At 36.4% G+C, this 19,251-nt stretch overlaps 1 protein-coding gene across 3 annotated transcripts in view; it reads right to left on the reverse strand.

Annotated features, from left to right (window-relative positions):
* Nucleotides 1-19,251, reverse strand: part of RB1CC1 (RB1 inducible coiled-coil 1) — a 105,372-nt gene that overhangs the window by 39,886 nt on the left and 46,235 nt on the right. For 2 of the 3 annotated variants that reach the window (XM_039464542.2, XM_039464541.2), the window contains exons 6-12: nt 14,903-15,105; nt 11,844-12,273; nt 7,157-7,327; nt 1,997-2,181; nt 1,554-1,740; nt 1,383-1,464; nt 1,055-1,116 (exon numbers count right to left, since the gene is read on the reverse strand). In XM_039464542.2, the coding sequence (XP_039320476.1) occupies nt 1,055-1,116; nt 1,383-1,464; nt 1,554-1,740; nt 1,997-2,181; nt 7,157-7,327; nt 11,844-12,273; nt 14,903-15,105 (1,320 nt within the window). Of the gene's footprint in view, nt 1-1,054; nt 1,117-1,382; nt 1,465-1,553; nt 1,741-1,996; nt 2,182-7,156; nt 7,328-11,843; nt 12,274-14,902; nt 15,106-19,251 lie in introns of those variants that run through there. The other variant, XM_074386650.1, reaches the window with a different exon arrangement.

Raw genomic sequence — 19,251 nt, forward strand, 5'->3', positions numbered from 1 at the left:
CTCAAGCAGATCTGGAGATGTCAAGATGCTCTTCATACAAAAAGAGTTTTTGGATAAATAAGTATGGGAATCGCTATTATGTCAGCAATTCTCAGATACTAAAAAATGCATACATTTAAAACACTAAGAAATCTTGCAATATAGAAACATGTTTAACATCTAAGCACAGCTGAGCATCGTGGCTCATGCCTGCAATCCCAACGCATTGTGAGGCCAAGGGAGGCAGATCACTTGGGGCCAGGAGTTTGAGACCAGCTGGCCAACATGGTAAAGCCCATCTTTACTAAAAATACAAAAGCTTAGCTGGGTGTGGTGGTGGGCACCTGTAGTCCCAGCTATTTGAGAGGGTGAGGCGTAAGAATAGTTTGAACACGGGCGACAGAGGTTACAGTGAGATGACATCATGCCACTGCACTCCAGCCTGGACAACAGAGCAAGATTCTGTCTCCAAAAGGATAACAGTAACAGCAACAACACAGCTAAGCAGTATATCTGATGGGGGTAAAACCCCCTTACTGCTTTGATCATGAAAATATTTCTTCTCATGTAATAAAATTAATGACCCCAGATATTCATGGTTTAGAAATATACCAAACTAATGTCTAACTCCAGTGAAGACTGAGGCATCATTATTCTTGATTCGTCAAAATATAATAGGGGATGGTGTGAAAAGAAATACAGGAGTGGGAGGACGAGAAGGGGGTAGAAGAGTGGAGGAGGAGGAGGAGGCAGAAAAGTGGAGGAAGGAAGAAGGAAGAGCGGAAAGAAAAAAGAAAGGGACAACAAAAGAAAAACACCAAGTGAATCTACTTCCAGCAATCCTAACAGTGCAGTATAAGGTGTCTTCCTGTGTTATGAAGATTGTTTAACAAAAATTACAAATGCAAATATGAATCTTAAAGCTGTATGCTAACTGGCTTTTAAAGCCAAAAACACTTTTGACTTTTTTTTAAACCACAATAATTTCTGCAAGTTTCTGATAAATGCATCTACTTCTGGAAAAAAGGTTTTAAGACATACGGAATTTAGTCATGGTTAGAAAATAAATACATACACAAAAGGAAGGGGGCCAGGAGTCCAGTCCCCTAAACAGACGATTTCTTAAAAAAGACTTCCCTGTATAAAGAAATTAACAATATGGTTATTTTAGAGCTTTATTTAAGGCAAAAAATTATGTCTGGTTTTTGAAAAAGTAAATTAAAAGGTGACAATAATTCAAGTTTAAAATTTAACATTGGATTCAATTCTATAGACTTAAAAAGGAATATTTCTCTAGATATCAATGGTAATTAACAGCATATTCATGCAGTATGCTATAGAAATTTCAAGCTTATACAAATTTTTCTTTACAAAAGTAATTAAAATTATTCATGAACACTTACTAAATAATTTCCCAAAGGATTCCCTTTTTGATTTTTCTGCTTCATATAATCTCTTTCCATCTTTGACTAAAGCACCAGCCCACTAGAAGAGGAGAGCTTATGTTAATAACAAAAACACACATAAATTCGTTCAAGTTCATATACAATTAAAATAGAATTCAACTTGCATACCTCCCTGTAGTGTTTTATGAACATTTTTCTTCTTACAACCTCAACAACAGCTAAGCAGTACATCTGAGGAACTGTACTAAGAGCTTCGACAATTTTTACTCTTTCTAACAGCTCTATTACGAGGCGGAGCAAAGCTTGTAACTTCTCTCCATCTTGATCGGCATGAAGCATTACAAAGCAACACCATCTATAGAATAAAATCCATTATTTTCAACATTCACAAAAGTTTGTCTGAAAGAATTCCTTAGTTAAGCCAAAGATATCAAGATACATAAGCGCTACAAAAATAGTCTAATTCCAAAGTTCATCAATAAGGTATTTTAGTAAAATGGTTAAGGGAAAAATCACCCCATTACTTGGGAGAAATAAATATAAACATCAACTGTATACAGCTTAAAATAGACATAAAAGAATCATAAAAGAGGTATAAAAGGATCACTTACTTCAGTCTGACATGTAGGTTATTTGCTAGTTCTTGTTTGGCAGTGGTACATTTTTGCTTAATATCTAACAGTTTTCTATGATTTTGCAACATAATCATCAATTGATTTGCGTGACTCAGGCATAAATCAGGTAATACGGATGCATCCTTTAAGTTTTCAGCTCTCATCTGATTAGCTAAAAATCCCTTTGAGGAAAGAATATTTCAAAGGACGTTAATTTTGTTTCATGAAAGGTATGGACATTCAGTTAAGTGGAAAATCTTTATGTTGAACACAAACTACTCTGCTTTCAAACAATATTTTTTAATCCTCTATTTTTCTGACTGTAGTAAATGCGTAAATGGCTCCAGTGTTACACAGCTTCATAGGTCTCGTGAGTGAAGTTTTTCTGCCAAAACCATGTAGAAGGGTCTACAACAATCCTCATAAACGTGGTTTCAAGAAATTACCTCTTGAAAGCCATTTGAAATGGTCTCTCTGTTATGAGATGTACAGGCAATAAATAATAAGTCTCTTTCCACAATTTCTCTTCCCTTTAATTGGGAGTGATTTTTAAGTTTTAATTTCAGTGTAGCTAGAATGTATTATACTGTGTTGTAAATGTGTTTAGCAAGATGTAAAATCAACTTCTAAAACTGGCTAATCTGAATGTATCTACTTTTCACCAACCACATTCTGAAGAAAGTACTGATAAAACTATCTGCAACAGGGAAATACCATTAGCAGCAAAAAGTAACTGATGAGACACCTGTAAATAACAAAATGTAAAAAATTCCAGACCAGTCAGAGACTAAACAGAATTGTAACATTTCTCAAATTTAAAGAAACACAAATCCAAATTCTCATTTTATTAAGTACTGATGTGTTCCTACTATATATTTATCAGGAATGTGTGGTAAGGCCTTGTGGATAGAGTAATAGAAGACACACTAATGTCCTGGCTCCTTGGAGCTTACATATTCTGACAAGAGACTATATTAAAAAGCATGCAGTCATTTAATTATAATTGCCATACAGTGTAAGTACAGCATACTAAGAGAAAATAAACCTGATGGGATCAAGACTTCAAGATTAGAAAAGATTGGCTGAGGAAATGAAGTTTCTGCTAAAACCTCAACTTTACATCCCCTGGTAGCCAAATACATGACAATACAGGTGTGAAAACTTGTCCCACTGACCATATACCACCTAACTTCAACTGGGTATCCCTTTTCTTTCATGAGCTCATTGAAAATAATCTTATTAAACTGAATTCTCTCACATTCAGATACACTCAGACACACTCAGCTGAAAACTGTCTACCTTGGGGCCGACATTTCTGTTGTGTTCGCCCAACACACAACCAGGCAATGTAGATGATTTCTAAATACAGTCATTAGGACTACTTAGGAATACCAAAAAATATCCATTGGAGAACTTAAATATTTAATTCCCTTCAAATGTTTAAAAAGAGTTTATCACTCAGGTATCAAAATCAAAGAAAAGATATTTTCTAAAAATAAGAATATTATCTCTAATATTCATTTGAGTTAAGAGTTATATTCCATGAGCTACCATTGTTTAAAACAACAGCAGAATTCTACAATTAAATTAGGGTGAACAAAGATTGTTGAAACAGGCTGCTCTATGAGCACAAGACAACAAAAATTAATTTTATAATTTCCATGGGACAACATAAGAAATTTTCACTGAATTTTACTTCAGTTTGGATTCAGGGAGGTTAAATAGTCAGATTTAGAAAGCAAACAACAAAAGTTCAAATACACAAATAATGCATTCTTCCATTTTGAGAAAATAACTAATATTATCACCCCAACCATATTCTCAGAAAAAGACTTTCCCTTGTATGACAAAACTCCATTTGCTGAACCCAAGTAGACCTGAGGACAATATCAGCAATAAGTATCTTTTTATATTACGATCAAATATAAAATCATCCAATTTATCTGTCTGACTGCAGATTTCAAGTGATATAAAGCAGGAGGAATAACAGCAATATTTTTAAATATCAAAAGATTAAGGGGAGCAAAGAAAAAGTAGGGACAGAAATATGGAAGGTCTCAGATAAGAGTATTCAAAGTCCTGGTTTATTCAATCTGTGAAGTAGTTACAAAGAAATCTACAGGACTTTATAGATTGATGGGTTCATAAAATTAAATATGAAAAAAGACAGAAATGAATTTGCATCAAAACTTAAAGATTTTGCAGCACACCACACTGCCATGTGTGTACCTATGCAACAATCTTGCATGTTCTTCACATGTACCCCAAAACCTAAAATGCAATAAAAAAAATTTTAAAGATTTTGTTTTATAATCTGTATAAATTATGTTCAGAGAGACAAGATCTGTATGATCTATAATAGACAAAGAATTATCCAGACAATATATGTTCAATTCTAACAAAAACATGAAAAAGAAAATGTTGCAAGTGACAATTCAGAGTACATACATGGCAGAGTACATACATACACTGATAACAGAGAAATTACTCTTCTCCTTTCTCACTGGAAGTATTCACTGAGTTTGCCTTCATGGCAGGGCTTAAAACATTACTAATTAATATTTCAAATGAACAAACACCTTAATTCAACAATCTCATCAATGGAGACTGTGCCTAAAGAAATACTAGAACATGCATGTAAAATGGGTGTATTGGGATATTCAATCAATATTTCTAACATGGAAAAACTGAAACTAATCATCAAAGTAAGTATGGTTAAATACATTTTGTTTGACTCATTCTATGGAAGTTAAAAAACAACACTGCAGAAGAAGCAAATCAAGAATGCAGAGGTCTGTCTCTAGTACTGGTATCTAGCAAGGTCAACCAAGCTCCCTGTGGCTTTAGGGGTGGGAGATGAAGGAAGGCAGTGAAGAAGCCAGGCACAGTTAAAGGGCTAGGACCCAGGAGAATAAGGAAACCAAGAGAGAGGGCTAGGTGACTAGGAATGCTTTGCCCTGAGAAATTCTGCTGATTCTTAAAGAGGAGTCCAAAGTTAAAAATAAATAGTCAGCAGTCCTCACTTCCCTGAAGGGCTAGAAAATTAAAATCTGAAGAGCAGAGCCAACCAAAGGAAGATACAATGAAACAGATGTTGCTTGTTTTCAGATCCCTAAAAGCTATATCCTATGATTAAGAGTAAACTGAAAGTAGAATGGCCATCCCAAGAACTAGAATACCAACTTCCAATCATCCAAATCTCTGCAAGTGAACTAAAGTAATTTAAGATTGTAACTGCCCGAAGCACATACCAAAACCAAACATAAATTCTCTGTAGAAGAAAACGTTATCCTAGGCCTCATAATATTTATTTTTCTTATTAAAAAAAAAAATAAATCAGGTACATGAAAAGGCAAGACCACAAGAGTGAGAATTAGAAGAAACATCACTGCCGGGCACGGTGGCTCACGCCTGTAATCCCAGCACTTGGGAGGCTGAGGCGGGCAGATCACGAGGTCAACAGATCGAGATCATCCTGGCCAACGTGGTGAAACCCTGTCTCTACTAAAAATACAAAAAAATTAGCTGGGCACAGTGGCGCGTGCCTATAGTCCCCAGCTACTCGGGAGGTTGAGGCAGGAGAATTGCCTGAACCCGGGAGGCGGAGGTTGCAGTGAGCCAAGGTCTCGCCACTGCACTCCAGCTTGACACCTGGTGACGGAGTGCGACTCTGCCTCCAAAAAAAAAAAAAAAAAGAAACATCACCAAATATAAACAGACACACAGGCAATAGAATGAACAGATAAAGATTTTCAAATTGCTATGTGCTAACATGTTCAAAGAGATGATGAATGGCTAAGACTAAATATTTGGGTAGAGAATTTGAAACTATATAAACAAAAGAACCAAACCGAAATTGTAGAGCTGAAAAATGAACAAAAATAAGAATTGAACATATGGTTAGCTACAGCTAGTCACTGAAAAAGAGAAATAGTTAAAATGTAGGTTAAAAGTAAATATCTAGAATGAAGCACAGATAAAAAGATGAAAAATACAGCAAACAAGTGTAAATGAAATGGATATGGTGAAAGGTATAGCACATGTAACTGGAAGAGAAGAAAAAGCAAGTGAGGAAAAAGGAAGATCTGAAGAGAAATTGACTCAGACTTTTCCCAAATAGTGTAAGTCAATAAGCCACAGATTGAAGAAGCACAAGCCCGAAGTGGGATAAATACCAAGAATGCCATGTCTTGGCACCTCATAATAAAATCGTTAAAAACCAAACGAAAGGCAAAGAAAAGACCACAAGTAATATGCTAACAACCTAGAATTTTGTAAGAACCAAGTAAAAATATCCTCCAGAAATCAACTGATTTAGAGATTTTCAAAAGACAAAATTGAACTTATCACCAAAAGGAAATACTGAAGGACATTCTCATTTTTATCATCCTCGACTGTAACATCATGGAAGTATGTTTTACCTTAAAAAAAAAGGGGGGGGGAGGGGGGGAACTTAATATGGGGGATGCAATTATTTGTCTGTTCCAATGAAAGAACACAATTAGAGAAAAAAATATTGGCAGAGGAAAATTAAACTAGAAAACCATGTGTCAGAAACACATTCAACTGTTCAGTTATGGATGGTTTTGCCACAATGCTTGTCATGGTTTGGGGAGGACAAGCGATCACGAATTAAAGAGAGGCACTGGTTTGCTGAGAAACATCCAAGTTTCCCACTCTTCCTTAGCCATTTGATCACCTTCCCTTGGTTTAAAATCCATTTTAAACAGTTCTAGGAACATGGCATTAAATCAGACCTAAAACCTAGGTATTACTATTAAAAGTATTAGTAAATTCTTCAAGATTTCACATTTTCTTTCTATTCTTAAAAAATTTCATTCTTTGTCCTATGGGGAGGGCAGTAGAAAGCACTGAAATTTTTAGCTCAATAAATGATATGATCATATGCTTTTAATCTATCAAAAAATGTTGATTTCTCCCCCCAGCTTCAAATAGCAGTTTCATGGTTTATCTACAGGAGCCTGTGCTCACTTTATCAAACTAACAACGTGCCTTTCTGCTTTATTACATGCAGATATTAACACATTAACAATATTCAAAGATAAAGAGATGGTGCACACCAAATTGATATTGCACATAAAATGTGTACAGAAAAACCACAAATTCCTTTACCAGAGAAAAGTCTAAAATAGGTACCTGAGCGAGCTCTTTCTGTTCATTCACCAGTCGGCTGCAGCTAGCAATCATCTGGTCCAAGGCGTAGAGCCGATCTTCCAGTCCTTTAATGGCTTTCATGTTCTGATTATCAAGCTTGGCAATGGTCTGACGGCATTCTGCTATAAACGGTCGAATAATCCTTGGATCAAGCTAAATGACAGGGAATCACGTATAAATACAATTTTCAGCAAACAGTTTAAAATATATTTCATGCTATTACGACATATAGCTTTAGAGAGAAAGTACGTGATAAAAGATATACAACAGGAAAAGCATGGGAACTCTAACTTACACTTTCATAAGAAGATCAGTAGCAGGATAAATATCATCCCAGACAATACTGAATTTACACTAGAATACGTAATTAGGAATACAGTTTCAGGAAGCACACATTTCAATCAGTGCTACAATGAAATCACTTCTCAATACCTTTCAGAAAAAGGTATTCTCAAGGTTAAGCATAACATCATTAATTCTCTTATCAATGCAACTACTCTTTAAAACATACAAACTTCTTTGGAAAACTTCTTTCTCTCCAGGAGACAGACAATAAAAAGTTTTTCAGTCTCAGTCTTTTCTCAACGAATCTGCTTGCTCAATTATGCTTTCTCACTCTTCCATCTCTCCTGCTCCTGGCTTTAATTCTACACATTTGCTGAAACTCATGGAATTCATAAAATGTTCCAATAATGCTCCTGGTCCCTTAAATATTTTACTTGGCTGCCTTTCTGTCTGCATTTTGCATAAAAACTGCCCAGCCGAAAACTACCCATAACCTTGCTTCACTTGAGGCTCTTTAATAGTTACCATGGCAGATAATCTTTTCCCAACCCTACAGGTTCTGGGAAGTTACTTCTACTGGTTCCTCCATAGCATCCTCTTCCGGCTACCTTTTCTCTAATTTTTGTAAAATAGATGATTCAGAAGGACTTTGCCCTTAGTCCATTTTTACTATTCTCAGTATGATATCAGCATTAAATATAACTTTTCTGGAGACGATTCCCAAGCCTACTTCACCAATCAGTCTCACAAATTCTCAAACCGTTTCTGACTCTTTATATATATATATATATATACATACATATATATATATATGTCGGTTTCAACCATGACACCTTCTATTGCTGACTTCCTATGCTTGTTCCTAAAAGAACTCCCTACAAAACTTTCTTCTGCCCCACAAATAATATCCAACAAACGCAGAATACAATAAAGGCTTCATTGATCTGGTACCAGAGAAAATCTTTCAGGTCTCTCATCTTCTCAAGCTGAAATGTCTATCATTTTTCAAGATAAACTGTGTTTTTCTACCTCTGATCTTTGTTCACATTTCTTATACTAACTGTTTAAGACAACCTCCACCCTCTATTTAAAGATCCTAGTCAAATACTACCTCCTTCATGCTGCCTTCTCTAACCTCTACAGTCGAAAAAAACCTGATTAACGCACAGTCTTGTACACAGAGAACACACAAAAACAATTAAAACTGAACTGTTTTATTGTTATTATCAAGAATCCAGTGTAGTCTAATAAGAGGCTGCATTTCTAACACCACCAAAAAAATCAAAGAGAAAAATTATTTCAGAATAGACAGCACTAGTTTTGCACAATGTTGTCTCAACTGAAACTTGTACATTTGTAAACATTTTCTCACTTTTCTCAATTTTGTGGTAACTGAGTCCAATATGTATATATTTCTACTCCAGATACTATGCAAATCAAAGCCTGGTTACAAATTATTAGAATGATAAAGATGAAAAAGATGACAAAAATTGGTTCAAATGTTCAACCTGGCAAAACTACAATTACACATAAACTTAACATAGCAACAACTTAAAGACAAAACAAACCAAAAACACAGGCTCCTGAATACAGTGTTTCTCAATTTAATAATTCATTGAAAGTGAAAGTGCACTGACAAACATAGGAGAGTATTTTATGATTCACTAAACAGTTTACATAACTTCCTTTACAAGTTTTTTTTTTGGGGGGCCAGGTTCTGGCTCTGTTGTCCAAGATGGAATGCAGTGGCATGATCACAGCTCACTACAGCCTCAAGCAATCCTACAGCCTCAGCCTCCCAAACTGCTGGGACTACAGGCACATGCCACCACAATTAGCTAATTTTTAAAACAATTTTTTTGTAGAGATGGGTCTCGGCTTATTACTCAGGCTGGTCTCAAACTCTCTGGGCTCAGGCAGCACTTTCACCTTGGCCTCCCAAAGTGCTGGCCTTAAGTCACTGTTCCCAATGGACTTCCTAAAATCTCACTGCACTTAACATTTTATTCCATTTATCCACAGCTAATAAAAACCTTTGAAGAAATGTTTTAGATTAAATATATTTAAACCACAGAATCTCATTAGTAATTGTTTAGCCAATTTTCAATAATTAGCAGTCAGTGATACATTAATTTTTACTCTTGGGCTCTCTGGCATCTACAAAGGCATCTATTTTTAACAGAGGGGAAAAAAAAACCTAAAACAAACTTTCTTACACTCTCTATTCTTAACCCTCCCACCTTTAAACCCACTCCCCTGCACAGATTTTTTAAGAATACAAGTTGTCTGAAAGAAATACTAAAGCTCAATAAATTATGCTGACATATAACTGACAATAACCTGGCAGTTTAGAAATATGCTAAGTGCAGATGCTTCCAATTATTAATCATCAGAAACACAGAATCAGTTTGTCTTTTGTGGTATAATCTGAAACAGAACATTCAAGGGTCATCTTAAAGCTGGGTGCAGTGGCTCACACCTGTAATTCCAGCACTTTGGGAGGCGGAGGCAGGCAGAGCACTTGAGGTCAGGAGTTCAAGACCAGCCTGGCCAACATGGCGAAATCCTGTCTCTACTAAAAACCACAAAAATTGCTGGATGTGGTGGTGGGTGCCTGTAATCCCAGTTACCCAGGTGGCAGAGGTTGCAGTGAGCCGAGACTGTGCCACTGCACTCTAACCTGGGCAACAGAGTGAAACTCCACCTCAAAAAAAAAAAACAGAGTCATTTTAGCAAGAATACACTAAAATCTAAAATCTAAAAATGTGAGTCTACAAAAATGCAGCAACAATTCTAAAATTTTTCTGATACAATGGGGAAAAAAACCCAGTAATTTACAAAACTAGCATCTTTTAATCCACAAAAATATAAAACTAGTTATCCCATGTTAAGTGACTTATTATGGATGCCAGAGGTAATAAATGAATGGCAATGCCCAGATTTGAGCCCCTGTGATTCAAAATCCTAATTTCCAAAATACCTACATCTTGACTAATTTTCCGAGAAAGACTTTTTAATTTGGCAGTTGAAAATACATGATGCAAATACTGTTACAACTGGAATTAATCTACAAAAATGACAGATTTAAACAGAATTTCCTTTTATGGAAAAAAAAAATCTTAGTACATGTTTTTATTACTTCATTGGCAAACAGCACTACTGTGATCAGATATCTATTAAGTTAGTTGTTTTGGACAAAGCATCTCCAATCAGAGAGAAATATCATACTCGGTTCATCTTCAGAAACACCACCAGTGTTATGAGGAAAAGTACAGTATTCCTGAGAGGAGAAAAATACTGCTCTAATAAAAACATCATGGCAAAGTGCCATTTATTATGCAATACATCACATTTACAGATCACATACTTCGTAACATATAAATAAAAATATACAAATAACATTTTCCAAAATGGATTTTCACTGCTTTAGAGCAAATAATATATATTTTTTGATTTCAAACATTTATTTTACATTCTGGGGTAGTACATGTGCAAGATGTGCTGACTTGTTACACAGATAAATGTGTGCCACAGTGGTTTGTTGCACAGATCATCTCAGCACCTAGGTATTAAGCCCAGCATCCAATAGCTATTCTTCCAAATAAAGCCAGTAATATACATATATTTTCAAATCTAATGGGTATAATGCAATTAGTGAATACTACATTATACACACTATTTTACAGTCATGTTAGTTGATTTTGTAACAAACAAGAATAAATAAAGTTTGTATTTTGCTTTTGTAATGTAATGGCCATGTAAAATATCACAAAGACTTCAGATAGTGTTGCTATGCCCTATTCAAAGTAGCATTAACCTCTAAAAAGAAAAAAGTGATCACTTAATAATAACACTATATCTAACTTCTATTTTCAAGTATGCTGGAGAAGACCTTAATCCAAAATACAAGCTCACTATACTTACAAAATACAACTAAAAACACAGTGCCTAAGTTTCGAATTTAAAGATCTCCGACAGATACAGTATTTAAAAGTCAGAAAGAGGTTGCCTCTAAGGAAATGGTGACTAGAAAGAGGCACAAGGGGACTTTCTGGGTAATAAAATTTTCAATGTCTTCATTTGTTTGGCGGTTATTCCTTGCATAAACAACTCAAGACCTGTGTAGTTTACTGCACCTAATTATTGTTATTGCACTGGAAATTCTTCCTATATCATCTCAAGTAATCCTCACAAATTTACAATCAATTCATAAATAAAGTTACGAGTTAAATAATTTGATTCAACCTATGTTAAAAAGTTTCAATCCACAGCTCATTTATTTCTACTAAAGGGTAATATCCATTCTCTCAGTACATAAAATATTTAGGATAAGTAATGTAATGTAGTTAAATGACATAAGAAATATTAAATTAACATTACTTACCCTGCTCATAGAATCAAAGCACTTCCTGACCAAAGATTCCACATCATTAGGTCTATCTTGAACATTTATCCAGTCTAACAAAGAAACATTAAAAAAGGGCAGATCACCATCTTTAGTATCTATTGAAGTTTCATCTTGCTGATGAACAGTACTTTGACAAGATTCCCTAATTTCTTTGCCACTTTCAGCATCTGTGGTATCTGGGGACACATGTTCCACTGACTTGGGAAATGAGGTTAACAAGGACTGGTTAGTTGTTCTAGGCGTATCAGGAGAGAGCACCAGTTCAGTGGAACTTTTTATCTCAGCTTTTTCTGAGGCTTCATGTTCAGGTAAAGAATCCAGTCTTCCCAAACATTCTCTGTAACTATGTCTGGTTAGGCACTCCAACAGTGGAATCTTGGCCATTACTGAAACTGCAGTTCCTAAACTTAAAACACAAAAGATTTGTCAGTAAAACTATGAGATTGCTCTAGTTAAGAATTAGCATGTTTGTATGAAAACACATATTATTAAGTACACAAATCTCACCAACCCTCCATTACATTATACATACATAAATTAGTTTATGAGCTAGCAGCTATTCACTAAAAGAAGTCCACTTTAGCTGAGAGAGGGTATGATGAACACATTAAAATATCACTCTAGGGCAGGGTGTGGTGGCTCACACCTGTAATGCCAGCACTTTGGGAGGTCAAGAGCGGCAAATCATTTGAGATCAGGAGTTTGAGACCAGTCTGGTCAAGATGGCGAAGCCCTGTCTCTACTAAACTTACAAAAATTAGCCGGGAATGGTGGCAGATGCCTGTAATCCCAGCTACTTGGGAGGCTGAGGAACAAGAATCGCTTGAACCTGAGAGGTGGAAATTGCAGTGAGCTGAAATGCTGCCACTTCACTCCAGCCTGGGCCACAGAGCAAGGCTCCATCTCAAAAAAAAAAAAAAAAAAAAAAAGAAAGAAAGAAAGAAAGAAAAAGAAAAAAAAAATCACTCTAAAGTAAAGCTAGCTATACTAAACAAGTAAATACTAGGCTTTTATAAAACCTTAAAGATATAACAAATTCGAATTTACAAAAAGATTCACCTCAGCAGTATCTTGGAATACGACCTTATGGCCTTATGTAAATCAAACATATTTGATGTATTGAAAGCACAGGATAAAAACAACAATCCTAATAAAGATAAGGATAATTCTTATACTCATAACATCCTGAAAATAGGTTTATGTTGTCAAAAGCATGGGGAAAATAAGAAAACTTGGTGATTTAACTTCTATAAAATCATATGCAATATAAGATACGTCCCTAGTTTAAATCGACATAGCTAATAGAATCCTTCAGAAAAGTTACTTGAAAAGGTTCTCATTTAAACTTTAAAAAGATCTTTCTAGTCTTAATGAATCCTTCTCTTTCCTCCCAAGATTTCTTTCATTTTCAACTTAAGGCCAAAATATATCTAATATTCATACCACAAAACAAATACGTATGAATTTAAAAGGTAACCTGAATTAAAAAAAAAAAAAAAAGACAAGAAAAAGAGATCGGCCGGGCGCGGTGGCTCAAACCTATAATTCCAGCACTTTGGGAGGCCGAGGCGGGTGGATCACGAGGTCAAGAAATTGAGACCATCCTGGTCAACATGGTAAAACCCCGTCTCTACTAAAAATACAAAAATTAGCTGGGCACGGTGGTGCGCGCCTGTAGTCCCAGCTACTCGGGAGGGCTGAGGCAGAACTGCTTGAATGCAGGAGGTGGCGGTTGCGGTAAGCCGAGATCATGCCACCGCACTCCGGCCTGGGTAACAAGAGTGAAACTCCGTCTCAAAACAAAAAACAAAAAACAAAAAACAAAAAACAAGCATACGCACACACGCTAAGGGTTAGTTTCATGCTGAATTACAGTTTTATTTTCACATTAACCATATCCCTTTTTTAAGACCAATCAATATGTATTAAAGGTATTTCTATGCAAAGAACTAAAACTTGCCATCTTAATGAGCAAAAACACAAGGGCTTTTGTTTCTACCTCATCAAACGTGTAGCAGGATGGCAATATTTACAAAGAAAGTTTCCTCCATTGTCCAGTGTTTGATAAGGTATCTATTTCTATTTGATGTTAACATCTTGCCTTTTGCCGGGCGCGGTGGCTCAAGCCTGTAATCCCAGCACTTTGGGAGGCCGAGGTGGGTGGATCACAAGGTCAAGAGATCGAGACCACCCTGGTCAACATGGTGAAACCCCATCTCTACTAAAAACACAAAAAATTAGCTGGGCATGGTGGCGCGGGCCTGTAATCCCAGCTACTCAGGAGGCTGAGGCAGGAGAATTGCCTGAACCCAGGAGGCGGAGGTTGCGGTGAGCCGAGATCGCGCCATTGCACTCCAGCCTGGGTAACAAGAGTGAAACTCCGTCTCAAAAAAAAAAACATCTTGCCTTTTGTTTACTGGTCAAGATACAGAAAAAGATTCTTGGTTTTACAAATGACTTCAAAAGTGTTTTGGGTCTTATTCATAAGTAAAACAACCCAAGAGAAAGAACTATGGGAGACTCATAAGATACATGGTAAACAGAATTATCTTTCTCTTTTTCTTTTTCTTTTTTTTGAGACAGTGTCTTGCTCTGTCCCAGGCTGGAGTACAATGGAGTGATCTCGGCTCACTGCAACCTCTGCCTCCCCGGCTGAAGCTATTCTCCTGACTCAGCCTCCCCAGTAGCTGTGATTACAGGAGCCCACCACCACATCCAGCTAATTTTTCAATTTTTAGTAGAGAAAGGGTTTCACCACGTTGGCCAGGCTGGTCTCAAACTCCTGACTTCGTGATCCACCCACCTCGGCCTCCCAAAGTGCTGGGATTACAGGCGTGAGTCATCCCGCCTGGCCTGATTATCATTTTTAAATTAAAAACTACAACCTATAAAGCACTATGAGAAAATGCTAAAAGAATAAATCTCAGTTATAATAAATATATGGCCTAGAAGAAACAAATACGCAGTGACTGAAACTACCGATAAATTTCAAAGGTATTTTAAACAAATATTATCCATTTTAATGGCAAACATACTGAGTAAGTTTTAACTTGATGTCTTCTATGGACTGCAGATAACTTGAATAAATACTTTCAAACTTGAAAAGTAGTTTTTGGTATGAATTTGAACAGTCCTCCAGGTTGGCCATGATTGCAGCCCAGCCTTGGTGTTGAAGATGTTCATCATGTACAAGACCTTCACAAAAAGAACAAAGTTTCTTGGCAACTTCATACATTTCCTATATTGAAAAAGAATACAAAAGAAAGTAAAAGAAGGCAATGGTTTGTTTGCAGAAGTTTGCATATGTTTATAAACATGTATGTGTGAATGAGTTCTAAAGCACATTTAACAAAGTGTTTCAAAGGACTGTTTTAGTTTATTTCTGTTCGCCTCTGTAAAAGAGAGCCTTAAACATAAGTAAGATGTTTAACATAAAAGAGGTGTTATAACCTATAACATAAGTGAGGTGTTTCTGAGCAGGTATCCTAAGACAAAATCACAACAATACATAAGATGCTACATCTGAAAAACAAAGGAGTAGGGCTTTCAATTATTTGATTAATGATCAACATATCATCACAAATGTCACTGTCCTCTGGTATTATCTCAAAACATACATGTTAAAAACAGTTTTAGGTAAAGGCAAAATCTAAAATACATCATCTACTTCTAGATTAGTATAACTGTAACACATTTAGTAACCCTAAATAGGATTCTAGGAAATACTTACTTAAACAGTAAAAATACCTTCAGAAAACAGACATGTGACATTCAGTTCCAAAGAATGAAGGAAAAAAATATTTATTATGGATAAATTACAAGACAGCAATGTAGATTGCTTTATATATGGAGATACACAAAGTCGTCCACTGTTAAAAAAGATTTTAGTTGGCCAGAAAATAGAGATTATTCTACCTTTGTTAACTGCTATGAGACAGATATAAAAATCACAAAAGAGACAGGAAACGAGAAGTCAAAGCTTTCTGAAGGCATTTAACTTAAGTATCAGGGTGTGAAAACAATATGGACAAAAACAGGGAAAGAAGTACTTTAAAATTTAGAGTGGAACATGATGATGTGGCAAAGACAAGAAATATAAAGTACTACTGGTTAAGAACAAATGGCCTGGAGGAAAAAGAGACAGAAAGAGGGCCAGATGAGCAAAGACCCAGAAAACACTAAGGTAAGGACGCAGTTGGACTTTACTCAGAAAAAACCTCCTGAAGAACTCTTTTAACATAAAGGATGTAATCAAATAGATGCTTTAAGAAGACTGGTAATATGAAAAATGTTACAAGGTGGAATGGGAAGGAACCTGAAAGAATGGATATAAAATGATTATTTTTAAGTTGTCCAGGCAATGTGTAAAAAGGCTACCATAAACACATCAACAGTTATTCAGTTAGCAAAGTAAATAAGCAGCACATGGTCTTTATGGGGTACCGACGTCAGTAAGATAATTATGTGCCATTTCACTAAAAATCAATCAATCATGCTGCCACTAAAATAGAGTGGGGGAAAAAACTCTGGAATTATGAAGTAACAGAAAGGAAAAATGTTTTCATATTCTTAAAAATGGATAAAAGGGAGGTGACACCCCTGAATTGACGAATAAAAGAGTTGTCAGGTACATTAAAGAGTTTCTTGCAGTACATGCAGAAAATGTAGGAAGATTCTTAAACATACAAAAGATGGAGGATATAAAAAATTAAAATATTCAAATATTTCGATTTTTTGAATTGTTAAAATTTATAAATGTAAAACAGTAAGTTGAACTGTAGCACTATTTAATAGAAAAATAAAAGGAAAATAAACTTACGATATTTCAAAAATGGGAGTACCCTGCAACAATGAAAAAGGAACAAAATGTATAGCATGGGCTGGGTATGGTAGCTCAGCCCTGTAATCCTAGCACTTTGGGAGGCCAAGGCAGGTGGATCACCTGAGGTCAGAAGTTAAGAGAGCAGCCTGGCCAACATGGTAAAAACTCGTCTCTACAGAGGTTGCGGTGAGCCGAGATCGCGCCATTGCACTCCAGCCTGAGTAACAAGAGCGAAACTCTGTCTCAAAACAAAAAACAAAACTCGTCTCTATTAAAAATACAAAAATTAGCCAGGCATGGGGGTGGGCACCTGTAATCCCAGCTATTGGGGAGGATTATGCAGGAGAATCACTTGAACCCAAGAGGCGGAAGTTTAAGTGAGCCTCAGCAACAAGAGCAAAACTCCACCTAAAAAAGAAAAAAAAAAAAGTATAGCATGCATTCATTTATCTGGGGAGGCTGAGGTCGGTTAGAAATGTGAAATAATAAATAATAGAGGTATGAGATAAAAGTGCACTTTGTGTGTATATCAAAGATTAGGAAAACGCAAACCAAATGTTCCATCATCATTAAGACGGAGTGGGGGATGAAATGAAAAAGGAAGTATTTTTTCTATATATTTTGCAGATAAGCATGTAAAAATCATTATGACCATCCTGTTTTAGAAGACAGTATCGTTAATGAACAAACTGAGGTGAAAAGAAATATGTTTATAGGTAAAACATGAAAGTTTGCTTCGTGATATGAATGTAAAGAGCACTGGCCTTGGAGAAAAGAGGTTCTTCTTCATTCTCCCTGGCTATCTGGCCTTGAAGAAATTACTTAACTTCTCCTGCTCTTAATTCTATATGTATAAAAGAAAGGGCTAATAGTTTCAATTGTAAGATAATAAAGATGTCTTTGCCTGCTTCTCCTTCCTGAAACTAACCAAAAACCAAAGGGAAATGAGATGCCATCTTGATGAAACCAGGAAACGACTACCATCCCCACACATACAATATATGCAGCAAACGTGTGAAGAGTATGAAAATTGGATCAACTTGGGTCAAATAAAAAGGGCACAAACTGTGAAAGAATAACAAATCTCAGGACCCCAAAATCACTAAGCTAAGGGAAAAGTCAAGTTGGGAATTACGTGAGGCAAACCTGCCTCCCATTTTATTCCAAAATAAGATAGCTACGAAGATAAGAAAGCTACATACCTCCCTCACAATTTTGCTACGAGGAAATTCCTTGCGGGCTTCAAGATCTTTAACCTAAAACAGGGCTTCTGAATTTCACCACGGCAATGTAACTGACAGCTAATCTTTACATGTGTGGGACACAAAGTCATCCCTCTGTTCACCTGAGACAAAGGCATAACTGACTGCTTCCTCTGTCTTATTGTTTATGTAAAAATGCAGATTCACTGAGCCAGACTAAATTATGTATTCAGTGAAAGGCTGATCAAGGACTCCAAAAATGCAACCTTTTGTCTCTTATCTACCTATGACCTGGAAGCCCCGGCTAAGACTTTTCTGGCCCTTCTGAACCAAACCCATGTGCCTCTTACACATATTCATGTCTCATGTCTCCCTTTTACATATAAAAGCAAGCTTTACTCTCATCACCTTGGGCACATGCTAGGACCTCCTAAAGCAATGTCTATGGTGTGTCCTTAAACTTCACAAAGTAAAATTTCTGAATTGTGACCTGTCTCAAGACACTTTAGGTTCACACCACTACTGCAGGCATTTAGCAAAACCTGGGAGAAATGAATCCTCCTTGTGGAAGCTTGGGTGGACAGCAAGAATCTCTTGGGGTCCAATCTGAAGTTAGAAAGTAGCGGAAGAAATAATACGTATTTATATGACATACTTGCAAAAAAGGCAGAGGAAAAACTGTGAGAAAAAGCCACTAGAACTGCTAAATTTTGTCTAAGGAGAAGGACAGAATAAGTCCACACACACACACACACACACACACACACACACACAGGACAGAATAAGTCCGTCCACACACACACACACACACACACACACACACACAGAGGACAGAATAAGTCCACACACACACACACACGCAAACACACACAGAGGACAGAATAAGTCCCCCCCCCAACACACACACAACAGAATAAGTACACACACACGAGGACAGAGTAAGTACACACACACACACAGACACACACACAGGACAGAATAAGTACACACATACACACGCACACACACAGAGGACAGAATAAGTACACACACACAGGACAGAGTAAGTCCACACACACACACACACACACACACACACACACACACACACACAGGACAGAATAAGTACACACACACATACAGGACAAAGTACACACACACACACACACACACACACACACACACACACACTCTGCATCTAACTAGGGATCCCCTGTGACCCAGGGCAGCTTCCTGCTCACCAGGGAATGCTATCTTACACCCTTTCTTATATTGTCTTATAGAGAAATCATTCTACTTATTCAAAGACAAGCAAAAATTTTAACATACGAAACACAGAGAACTCTAAATCAGGCTTTAACAACCAAGACAGGTGAAATGA

This window comes from Saimiri boliviensis, chromosome 15 (assembly GCF_048565385.1).
Source record: "Saimiri boliviensis isolate mSaiBol1 chromosome 15, mSaiBol1.pri, whole genome shotgun sequence".
Lineage (NCBI taxonomy): Eukaryota > Metazoa > Chordata > Mammalia > Primates > Cebidae > Saimiri > Saimiri boliviensis.